Source organism: Halichoeres trimaculatus, unplaced genomic scaffold (genome assembly GCF_033239565.1).
Source record: "Halichoeres trimaculatus isolate MK-OKI-2021-1 unplaced genomic scaffold, fHalTri1.1 fHalTri1_scaffold_14, whole genome shotgun sequence".
NCBI lineage: Eukaryota > Metazoa > Chordata > Actinopteri > Labriformes > Labridae > Halichoeres > Halichoeres trimaculatus.
Window position 1 is genome coordinate 34,309,408 of NW_027437192.1, and position 12,728 is coordinate 34,322,135.

At 44.7% G+C, this 12,728-nt stretch overlaps 1 protein-coding gene across 1 annotated transcript; it reads right to left on the reverse strand.

The window, feature by feature from the left end:
* Window positions 1-608: 608 nt before the first annotated feature.
* Window positions 609-12,650, reverse strand: ppp1r10 (protein phosphatase 1, regulatory subunit 10). The gene is made up of 19 exons (XM_074687341.1): window positions 12,470-12,650; window positions 12,226-12,302; window positions 8,338-8,446; window positions 8,143-8,229; window positions 7,820-7,955; window positions 7,686-7,737; window positions 7,514-7,603; window positions 7,313-7,435; window positions 5,432-5,537; window positions 5,247-5,350; window positions 5,010-5,137; window positions 4,710-4,863; window positions 3,879-4,022; window positions 3,546-3,792; window positions 3,398-3,473; window positions 3,037-3,252; window positions 2,682-2,811; window positions 2,225-2,596; window positions 609-1,545 (listed from the first exon to the last, which is right to left on the reverse strand). The coding sequence occupies exons 1-19, from the start codon at window positions 12,541-12,543 to the stop codon at window positions 1,394-1,396; spliced, it is 2,577 nt and encodes an 858-aa protein (XP_074543442.1). The 5' UTR covers window positions 12,544-12,650; the 3' UTR covers window positions 609-1,393.
* Between the last annotated feature and the right edge of the window lie 78 nt (window positions 12,651-12,728).

A 12,728-nucleotide genomic window follows, 5' to 3' on the forward strand; every position in this document is an offset into this window, starting at 1 on the left:
TGACAGGTTCAGGCTGGAGTCTGCAGCTTCTTTCAGAGCTCAAACACATTTTTAGAAGGCAACTTTCCACGTTTCTGGACCTGAGCGGCAACAGTTAATAACATTGCAGCTTCTAATAGTTAGACATCAGGGATTAATCAAGGTGTAAACGAAGGATGTGTCAATCAAATGTTTGAAAACTGCTGTATTTTAGTTTGTCACATCCACGCTGCTGAATCACTGCAGGGATTTCCTTGAAAACAAGTTTTTTCTGACTCGCTCTCACACCACTTTTCTGGCTGCCAAACAACATGGCGTCATTTTCTCTCTACCTCTGTTGCTATGGCGTTGTCAATTACCAGCATGGAGAAGTTTCCTTTTTCCCATGATGCGTCCCTCCATGTCGAAACATCAGTGGGTTTGGCCAGCTGAACCTTGAATATTTAGGGGTTTGCTATGTAATTTACAGCTGATCAGGCGTACGCCGTGATCGGCCCTGGTACGAATGTTTCCTAAATCACACATGAATGTTGCCGTATACACCCAGATCTGTGCCAATTCCCACTTAAGATTGATAAATGAGGGCCATTGTCCTACTGAGACACGCTCAGAGACATTTTTCTGGAGACACGCTGAAACTGGTTTTCTATTTGACATTTATTGATAACTCTGTGTAGAAAACAACTGAATTATGTATAAATGAGTTTTAGTATTTTACAAACATTTCATACTGACCAACTTAACAATTTCTTAAAGGGCTGGCACTCTGGGAATGTTCCAGGAAAAAAAAAAAAAAAAAGAAGGAGAAACAGAAGTTCAGTCCCAGAGAGACGCAGCAACTCCAAGTTTTCACAGAAAACAAATGAAGCTCAGAACAGCTCACCTTTAACGCTGACCACACACACACCTGCAGGTCCCAACCCAGAAACACCTGAGCATGATTGTCAGGTAATACACTTGATCACATTTTCACACTCACACACACTCACTCACACACACACACACACACACACACACACACACACACACACACACACACACACACACACACACACACACACACACACACACACACACACACACACACACACACACACACACACAGCAGCAGCAGCAGCAGTCATGTATGTTCTTTCCCTTCATCAGTCATCAGAGGTAACTGTCTCTCAGGTGTGGTCAGTGTGGATCAGGTGCGTTCTACCCAAAAAGTGTGATCAGTGTGTCCTCTGTATAAAGTGCTTCATGTAAGTGATGAAGAGGAGAAGCCAGGTGTGGCTGATGAAAAAACAAACATGATGCTCAGGTGGGCTGCACTGTTAAAACAGGTCACTGTAAAAAAAAGTCCTTCCACTGCCAGGTGACATCACCATGACATCACAGTCCTCAGAGTGCCCTCCTCAGGCTGCAGTGCCCCCTAGTGTCCATGCTGGGGGTGCTGGTTGTGTCCAGGATGGTTGGGGGGCAGTGGGGGTCCGTTCACTCCAGGATGATAAAACGCACATTTCCCCTCGTACCTGCAGCTGCCCTTCATCATGAAGTGACGACACACAGGCCTCTGGGACATGTCTGCGGGTGATGACACACACAGGTTATTACACACAGGTTAGTTTACACTCGGGTTTATAACACACAAGTTGTGAAACACAAGTTACAATGTAAACATGCCTTTTAACACTCATGCTATCATACACACAGGTAACAACACACACAAACTAGAAAAAATTATAACAATAAAAATGCATTTTATTTAAAAGAGCCTTTCAAGACACTCAAGGATCATGAACAAAATTCAAACAATCACCACACAGATTATAACATATTTTAACACACACAAACTCTGTCTGGTAATTTGGAAAAAGATGCAATATATAATGTGGTTAATAATCTTATGAATGTTCTGGTGGGTAACCATGTGAATAATCTGGTGAATATTCTAGAAACTAATCTGATGGATAATCTAGAGAAAAACCTGATAAATAATCAGATGGACCTAAACCTAACCTAGTGGATAATCTAATGAATAATCTAATGGATGATTTGGTGAATAATCTACGTAATAATCTGGAAGGTCATCCGAGTGATAAAATAATAGATACTCTGGAGAACAATCGAAGCGATAAATTAAAGGATAATTTGTTAAATACTCTAAGTGATAATCTGGTAAATAATCGAATGGATAATTTAGTGAATAATCTGAGTGTCAATCTGGCGAACAAGTTGCCTGGTTGATATCCTGATCACATACCATTCATGTTGTTGTGTCCTCCTCGTGGTCCTCCTCGCCCTCGCCCCCTGAACCCAGGCTCACCTCCCCGGCCCCGCCCTCCTCTATGGAAGTGTCCACCCCTGTGTGGCCCTCCCCTCATGGACTCCTCTCCCCAGTAGTTCCCGTTGTCTCCGCGGCCCTGGCCTGGTGGGGGCCCCATCATGCGGGGGCCTCCGGCATTGAAGGGGGGTCCATGTGCATGGGGTGGTGGAGGGTGGTTGAAGCGGGGTCCTCCTGGGGGGTTGTTAGGGGGGTAACCCCCATTCATGGGCATCGGCATGTGCATGTTCATGTTCATGTTGTTCATGTTGTTCATACCAGGACCATGACCCAGCAGACCCGGGTTCACTACTGAGACACACACACCAGCACATGTTATGACATCGTTGTGACAACACGCAGTCATCACACAGAATGTGTGGGTGTGCATGTTTACCTGGAGGGGGTCCAGACTGGTTCTGATTCTGGTTCTGGCTCTGCTGCAGGGAGCCCAGCAGCTGTTTGATCTTGTCTGAAAAGTCAGGCTGTTTGATCAGCTCCTCAGTGGACTGACCACCTGAAGCCCCCTGAGGACAGAGACACATGTCATGAGACACAAACACACACACACACCCACACACCCACACACACACACACACACACACACACACACACACACACACACACACACACACACACACACACACACACACACACACACACACACACAAACAGCTCTCTGCTTAATGAAATGATTTCCAGACAGCTGATGGAAACCCTCCACAACAAGATTAAAAATTAAAACTGGGTACCATGATGGAGGAGAGCAGCTCCTGCACGTTGACAGACGGTGCCGTGGGGGTATTTGAGGGGGCATTGGTCTGGGGGCTCCTGTTGTTGTTCAGGTTCATGAGGTTGGCAAGGACAGGGGGTAGCTTGGAGCTCTCAGTCTGCAGCAGGTTGGACACCCCTACCTGCGAGGAGGAGTCCATAGGCTCCACGTACCCTTCATCCATGGATGATGAGTCCTGAGATGGACACAGATGGAAACACACGTCATGTAGCTACCAACACACACACACACACACACACACACACACACACACACACACACACACACACACACACACACACAAATTATCACCATGTTCATGTGTCCATGTGAAAACTCACCTCATCCAGGGGGATTAGGCGAGGGGGCATGGGCTCATATGGCTCTGGATCTGGTTCATGAGGACTGTCAGGAACACTGTGAGACCAGAAGTGACATCATGAGTATTGTTTTTGTTGCTTTTTAATTTTATTGTTTCCATGAACCCACCTCTCCTTGTTGAGGAAGATCTCCTGCAGTATCCCCATCTCTCTGTCTCTCTGGGTCAGTCTCTCAGTGCTGTTGGCCCCTGCGGTCACCAGGCTGCCGGTCAGTGTGAGGGGCCTGGGGGGACTCCAAGGGACCCTCTCCTCCATGGTGTCATGAGAGTGACGCCGAGCCATCTCAAAGGTCTGCCGGTCCATCATCAGCTCCCTCTTAGCTGCCTCTCCAAAGTCCTTAATCTTGTTGACGTTAACTGTGAGGAAAGCAGCTCATGTTAGTTCATGAAGCTAACCAACAGGTAAACACACCAAAGTCTTACGCGAAGTGAACTCGTCTCACCCCTCTCCGTCTCGTCAAGGTCAAAGTAGAAATAATGTTTGAGCTGCTCCTCCTCCGCCCAGTGCACCGTCTTCTTCTTCTTCCCTTTCTTCGTCAGATTCTCTTGCTCCCCACGAGGCTCCGACAGGGCGTTGGGCTTCTCACCTGGCGATAAAGAGCACAGGTGAGTCAGACAGGTAACACACTCTGACAGACAGACAGGGGGACAGGCCACAGGTGAGTCAGACAGGTAACACACTCTGACTAAGGGCGCGGTCACGCTGGCCATCAAAACCGTGCCATGCTCAAGCATGATTGCCCCCCGCAGCGCCGCTGGAGAGTACCACCAGTGGTCACACTACTCCAAATGAACCAGGCTTTAGCAGGTGTCACACACGCGCATGGCCCGCCTTAGTCATCGTGAAGCGTCTGTTTACATGAAGGGCGATCTCATCAGAGTCAGCACAATGAGACACAGAGAGCACTGCTACAACTTTAAGGGACTTTTTGACTTATGGTGAGTGATTTTGGCCTGACACAGCCCTACAACACCACTGCTTTGTTTAAAATTGTTGTCTAGGGAAGTGATCATGGTGATCATCATCATGGACCACACATGCTGTCCGCGTGCTTGTGCTCGTGCATGAAGTAAACCGTGCCGAAGCCCACCTCTCCGAGGCGTGCCAAAGCAGAGAAGTGAATCATGCTCAAGCACGGCACGGTTGTGGTCACGCTGGCCATTCAAAACGTGCTTTAGGGCTGAAGTGTGCCTAAGCACGGTATGGTTTGCCATTGTGACTGCGTTCTAACAGACAGGCAGACAGACAGACAGGTAGCAGGTGAAAGCCTTACCAGTCTCAGAGGTCTCTGGTTCCTCAGAGGGGACTGGGGTCCCAGGCTGATCCATGTCCTGGTGGTCTTCAGAAGGGTTGGAGGCTTCAGGTGAGGGCGGTTTAACAGCAGAAGAAGTAGAGTAGGAGGAGGGCTTACTGTCGAAGGGATTGGCCTGAGGACAGACGGGAAGTAGGTTTTACTCTGAGGAAATTACCCTGAAGAACAGACAACTCTGTTTGACCACCTCTGGTCACCATGACAACAGACGGTCAGATGTGAGCCTGAGATCTGTGCCTGCCTGTCTGAGTGTGTGAATACCTTGTTGGAGGTGGGGGAGACAGCCTTGGTCCCGACTGCAGCACCTGGTCCAGGTTTCTTCTTCTTGATCTTGATACCAGGTACAGGGGCTGAATTTAGAGCATCCAGGAAGCCTGTGCACTCCATGGCTGTGTGTGCGTGTGTGCGTGTGAGTGGGAGGGGGAATTAGTTACATTGCTGACAGGTTTAGATGAAGGTTTAACATTTGAACGTGTGAGTGTGTGTGTGTGTACTCACGCTGAGCGGGGATGATCTTCACTTTGATCTCTTTGGTAGAGTTGGACGGCGTGTTCAGAGGTTTGTACTTCTTTTCCAGAGGAGGCAGGTCTGAGGGGCCCGAGCTGGAGGACAGGACCATGAGCAGTCAGCAGGGGGCAGCAGCATCATATAACATACAAGTCTGAGTGTGTGTGTGTGGTTACCTAGGTCTCTTCAGCACAGGAGGTTTGATGTTGTATTTGTCTCCCAGCTGAGGGGCGGTGGGGGTCTTCTTTGGGGGTCCAGGACTGGGGGTGTCCATCTCCAGTCCTACACATAGAGAGTGAAGAACATGGAGAGTGAAGAAAATGGAGAGTGAAGAACATGGAGAGTGAAGAAAATGGAGAGTGAAGAACATGGAGAGTGAAGAACATGGAGAGTGAAGAACATGGAGAGTGAAGAACATGGAGAGTGAAGAACATGGAGAGTGAAGAACATGGAGAGTGAAGAACACGGAGCTGATCCATTTTTGCTTTCTGCAGACTATGCAAATGTACAGGGCCTTCAAGCCACTAAGGGAGCCCAAAGCTGCATATTTAGCCTCATCTGAGGAGTCACAAATTAAAATTCATTCCGTATCTGCAGCTATCTCATGTTTATGATTCCCTTATATTTCTAAAAAATAAATGTATGAAAAAAATAAAAGAAGCGGCAGAGATAATCTGTGCTTAGTGGCTGTATGACACAAAGTCACTGTTGTTGGACTGCACTGTTGCGGGGTGAGTGTCGTGCGGTTCACCGTACGAGAGGAATGATTGATAACTGCCCATCGTTGTTCTCAGTGAGAATACTAGTGACGAACAGATGCATGGTGTCAAAAAAAATTGATCCCAGCTGGCAGAAAAGGGGAGATTTTGGACTATTGAGAAGGTAAACCGTTTTTCTTTTTAATGATCTTAGGTGCAATATGTAAATCAATGCAGAAATGTCGTCAAGGACACAACTTTGTAATGGAGTACATGCTTTGAAGGGACACTGTACTTTTCAACGTTTAATATAAAAGCAGATTATTTCTAAATGGAGCAACTGACCTGAAACCGTGTAACAGGAATATCTGCTTATGAACTGGTTTGCCTGGTAACCTAAGGACCTTTGTCTTTGCAGGAGACATTCTTAAATATTTTGCAGGTATTGAAAAGAGAGGTCTTCAGAATGTCCTGACTAGGAAGCTCCAAGAACTTCATATGCTTCAGGACCTCCCCCTGACCTGGAAGTAGCAGGCCCATCCTCATCTGCAGACTTCGATGCTCAGCTGCCTATTTTTGGGCTCAACCAATGTGACAACCCCTGCAGGACATTGAGCTCAGTAAAAAGGCCAGGAAGCAGAAATTATGAGGATACACTGTGGCTCTAATCTTAAATATACCAGTGTGGTGTTGATAAGTGGGAGACTGTTGTGATAAATATGTATAATTGTTGTTTTTAAGTGTTGGGTTTAAGCAGCAAGCTCCAGTCTAAGAATATGAGACAATGCGGAAGTGCTAAAATCTGCTGTTTCTCGAGTGTCCGGCTGAGGCTGGCTCTGGAAGAACCAGTAAGAAAAACCAGAAGTCACATACTCTCCAACCCAAAAAAAAGCAGTTTCCAAAGCAGAAATTAACCTATTTACAGCCTGGTTCAAAAATGTCTCCTGTCTGAACCACTACTTTTACTGTCGGCACAAACTGTGTGTGTGTTTGTGGGGGGGGGGGGGGGGGGGGGGGGGGGGGTTCTTGCTCGGCAGTTCAGAGGCTACTAAGATCACGAGCCCGCTATAGCCCTATAGCTGTACTGGCTGGCTGGCAGAAACATACGGGTGACGTCGGGGAGACTACGTCCATGTTTTATACAGTCTATGGTTGGGTTGTGTTCTTGTTGAGCTTAAAATAGATGCTTTGTTGATCTTATTTATTCATTTTTTTAAATCAGGCTTTAATTAAATGTAAATTTATTTAAAAAAAAACCGTGTCTCTCGATTTTATCTAAAAAAACTAGGGGCCCCAAAACAGTACCTTGCATAGAAACGGCCCTAATGAAGGATACAGAACATTTGGGGCTGTGCTTACCGATGGAGCGGATCTTGGTGTGGCTGGGAGCATGAGCTTTCGGTTTCTCCTTCTTCTTCTCCTCCTCTGAGCTCTTCACCTCCCTCACAGGACCTTTACTCTCCTCCTTCTTCTTCTTCTTATCTGTAGACACACAGGCACATAGTCACACCCTGTTTTCCCACACACAGTGATCACCTCTGATTCTTTCTGCATTCATACCAGCGGGTGAGCTGCTGTTGCTCGACACACTCTGAGAGCGGATAGTGGCCATCCAGCCGTCAACCAACACGGCGGCTAACTTTCTGAGGTCTGAAAAACAAAGGGGATGGATGAGGGGGCTGAACGCTGACATGAAGAGCTCACAGTAAACATCAAAGTGTCTTCGTCTTACCTTCAGTGTCTGCACTCTTACTCAGCTGCTTCACCAGCTTGGCTGTGTTATTCTGAAACAGAAATGCAAACACATCAGACACCCCTAGCTCCACAGGAGGACTGTGGAGATGCAGGAGGGTCAGCTGACTCTACCTGTTTCAGGTGGTCCACCTTCAGAGGCAGTTTTTGCAGGGTAAGCAGGATGAGCTGCAACAGAGGTGTGTTGTTTGTGGTCTTGGAGTAGGTGAGCCATGAGTTCAGCAGCCTGTAGCCCCCCACCCGGATAAACCTGCCCCGAGTTATCAGAGGATGGGGGGGTTTGTTATTATGAGATTCATTATGACAGGGTTACATGTGTCTGTAAACATTTCCCTCTTTAAAAGATCACACACACACACACACACACACACACACACACACACACACACACACACACACACACACACACACACACACACACACACACACACACACACCTGTTCAGGATGTCGTGTGACTTGGTCTGCAGCAAGATGTTCAGGTACATGCACCTGCTGACCATCTTTGTGGAAGCTTTCATCAGACTGTAGGGCAGACAGAGAACAGGTGTGTGACACAGAGCCTGATGTTCTACAGGTACACATTGGTAAAAGATTCATTCAACATGTCATCATGTCGCCTGGGTTTCTCACCTGAACACCTTTGGGACACCTTCCAGGCTGCAAAGCTCTCCATCCTTTCCTAGCAGAGCCTCGACATCTTTCAGGATCTCTCTGGGGTCCACGGGTGACCCAGCCATACCTAAAATACACACACACACCCCTGAAAAATAAATACAGCTCTTATACACACCCAACATCATAAAAACACCTGTTACACATACCTGACATCATAAATACACCTGTTTACCACATTACATCATAAAAACACCCGTTACACATATTACATCATAAAACACCCCTGATATTGACACCTGTTACACAGACCTGACATGATAAAAACACCTGAAGTGATCCCAGGTAAGTCTTTACCAACTATAATGTTTTTGATATGCCCTGTATGAGTGGACTTTTTGCTCTTCAGAAAAAAAGCTTCACAACACCCCATGTCTGATGAACCAGACTAATCCATGAGACACATCAGGACTCTAAAAACATGTTCACAGAACAAAACCCGGATCAGAGCCAGATCAACAGCTTGTCGAAGTGTCAGGTAATTATTCTTAAGGAAGTACACCCCTTAAACACACACACAGACCTGAACCAGGATCCAGGACACACCCCCAGTCTGTAGAGCAGGAGGAAGGTGACAAACACGGCATGATACACATCTGTCAGTAATCACATCTTTCCTGAACATTCTGCTCTCACAAGAGCAACAAAAACCACCTAATCCTCCAGGACCAAGTCACTGCTGGACCCCCAGATCACTACCTCCACACACACTGACCCAGGCTGACCTGATACACCCAGTGGGGACCATGGTTCAATCGGACACAGGATCAGCAGGAAACAGGACCTGAGACTCAGACTCACGGGGACAGTTTATTGTGGATGAGACCACAGAGGTGCAGGGCTACAGCTGGATCACAGAGTCTGAGGGTTTATCACCAGCTGAGGGAACACTTGTCACACTCAAGCCTTTGTGTTCATGTTGATGACAGCCAGGAAAACAGAGAGAGCTCAGCCAAACACAGAATTCATCACGAGCGGAGCTTTCTGACAGGTCAGACACAGGTGTCAGTACACACCTGTCCTCACAGCACTGTGGAGTCTGATGGAGTCTCTCTGATGCAGAGGTGACTGCAGAAAAAAAGAAACTAATATAGGACAGATGGGATGACTGAAATGCTTGGAAAACTATTCCTTTAGGAGACACCTTTTATGTGACTAGTATCTGAGAGCTACATAAGAGTCAGCTGCTGCAGCCTCAGGGCACAGTGTGCATACTGCCCCCTGCAGGCAACACTCTGTTTACACAATGTGTGTACTGTTACACAACACGTCTACCACACCAGCTGTGAAAAAAGCTATTAATGCCTGCCAGTAACACTACATGAACTTCAGAACAGCTGATAATGCGATGATCACATTTTAAGTAAAAACCCTTATTTGTCTGAAGGTTGCATTGAAACAACTGTTGGAACTCCTGGAAATGTATGTAAACATAAAATTAACTGTAAAAACACTAGTTTTTCTAGAGGTTGCATTGAAAAAAACTTAACCAAAAAAACAAACAAAAACATTAATATGGGAAAGTTACTCAAAATAAACTGTAATAACACTATTTTTCTCAAGGTTTAATCAAAATACCTTAAGAAAAAGCACTTGAATAATTAACTATTAAAATTCATTAATTAATTCAATTAATTAAATAAACTGTGAAAACACTCATTTGTCTGAAGGTTGAATTAAAATAGCTGGAAAAAAAACACCTAGAGATATCTGATTAAAACATAAAATAAACTATAAAAACACTAATTTCTCTGGATTTTGGAATAAAATAACTGTAAAAACTCTTGAATTATTGAATATTTCATAAAATAAACTGTTTCAACACTTCTTTTTCCAAAGGTTAGATTAAAATAACAATAAAATCACCTGATCACACATTATATTAAAAGTAAAAACACTCATTTATCTAAAGGTTGCATTAAGATTACTTTGCAAACACAGTGATATAGCTGATAATAAATCATATTCTAAGTCAAAACACTTATTTGTCTTAAGGTTACTTTGAATCAATTGTTGAAAACGCCTGAATATCTGAATATTACATTTAACAAACTACAAACAAAAACACTTGTTTGTCTGAAGGTTACCCTTGGTTTACTATAACATTTGTCAGTAACTGAATGTAACACTAACTGTAAACTCATTAAAAACTAAACAAAAACATATCTGGTTGTTTCATTAAAATAACTTAATAAACTTCCATAACCAAATCAATTGTAAAAACATTTAACTCTGATTGTTTTACTTAAATCACTTCATAAATGTGCATTTTATCCTATATTAACTGATTCAATACACAGTCAGCTGCTCTGTTATGTCTACAGTCTACACATGGTTCATCAAAACAGGTATATCATCAGACATGACTGCAAGGAGAAGCATGCACTTCCACGTTAGTGTCTTTACGATGAATCTCTGCGTCTGTGTGTCTGTGGGTGTACAGGTACACTCAGATTGAATGAGCTGATTGATAATGTGATGATGTGAGAATCAGTCTTACCGGGGTAATGAAGTGTTATAAAGTCTCAGACCTCCTCAACACTGCAAATAACACAACTCCTGTAAACATCACAGTAGTTACACATAAACAGTGTAAGACACGACCTGGTCCTGCTTCACTGAGGAAATAGTGTGTGTTATTACATACAAATACAGAAGTATAAAACACAATCATAGAGAAAGTCTTGTACATAACCATTAGTAATGTATTCTTCATAAAGGTCATTTGATCAGACCATGTAAGGCACAGTAAGGCTGTATGAATATGCCATATTATCCGCCCCTCGGTTATATAAAAGCGGCAGAGCGGCATGCAAGCGCCCAATGAACAGACTCCGAGCGGCCTGTGAGTGGCCTATGAGCGGCCTGGCGGGGGGAAGGAGCAGCGGGAGGACAGCTCGGCAAAGACCACCCCCCTCCGTTAACTGTTTCACTGCCTGCACAGACCACAACAGCTCCCGCTACAGCGACCGTAAGTCAACATAAAAACAAAGCTGAAACTTCATCGTTTCTATTCGGTCTGCAAAATCTCCGAAACAAAGCTCCGCGAAGCCTGTGGCCATCCGACAGGAAACAAACCACCACAGATCCGCCATGTTTGCCAGTCCCGACTGATTGAATCATCCTGCAATCTTTATCCGCAGATTGCCGAGAACATGGAGTCCCTGTGCTATAATTATCGACATTTCAACACACACAGTGCTTCATCAAATATGTCCACAATCCTCAAACTAACGCAATCTTTATGTGCAGATTGCGGTGGGTGTTGGTCCCGTGGAGCAGCCCCTAAGTGCGGATCTGAAGGCAAGAAGTCCGACTCCCTGTGCTCTTATCTAACCCTGCGGCAATCTTTATCAGCAGATTGCTTATGGTTATTTAGGTTAAATTAATCATTCATTAATTTTAAACTTTATTTATACACTTCGTCCATTCAGTCTCACACATAAAGAAACGGAGCGTCGTGTCTCCGTCCACTTTCCTGTGTGAGCTCATACTACAGAAGTCTATGCTTCAATTCCTCAATCCATTTATAAACCAATAGCTAAGCTAAGCTAAGCTGCTAACAGCTAGCGTATTGTCTACCTGCGACTGTTTTCATTTCATTTATCTCCATTCAGTCAACTCCAAAAATCAACTTACTATGGTTTTTACAGATCCTCAGCGCCTCGGGTCTAATAGCTGTGCTTTTAGACACTTATAATTATGATTGATCTATTTCATATCGTTAACGATCATGGTTTTAATTTCAACTTAAAGACTTCTCATGGGTGGGGCTGTGAGAGCTAAAGGCTAGTCTTTCCTTCTGGAACAAACTGGAGTCAAAAATAGGCATAAAATGTCCATTACTTGAAGAAAAAATATGAATTTGAGTAGAGTTGTTCAAAGTCCTCGACGGTTCAATCTTCGGCAAGGCAGATTCATACCTGCAAAACACACAAGAGAAAACACATTTACTTCAACTAGCTCGTTACCTCGTTGTTCGTCCACATCAAAGCACTGTTTTTTTAAGAACTTTTCAGCTTTATATTCGCAGTTCATTTAGATAATATATGTACAAAGTATCTCTGGTTTTTTTTTTTACTTTACTTACCTCTGACCAAATCCAGGAATGAGCTCGGAAGAGAGGGACTTCGTATTTATACTGCGTGACGATTTTTGCGTCATATACAGCGTTTTTTCCTCTCCTTCAGGCTGAAACAAAATGGTGTCCGATCGCCCTCTACCTCCCTCCCAAAGTCATAATGGCGTAATTCTCAGTTTGGAGGGCTAACCATGAATTACTCCCCGAAAATTAAATAAAAGTAGTATACTCGAACGTCTTCGAGTAATTGTTAAGGAAATCTCGGAGT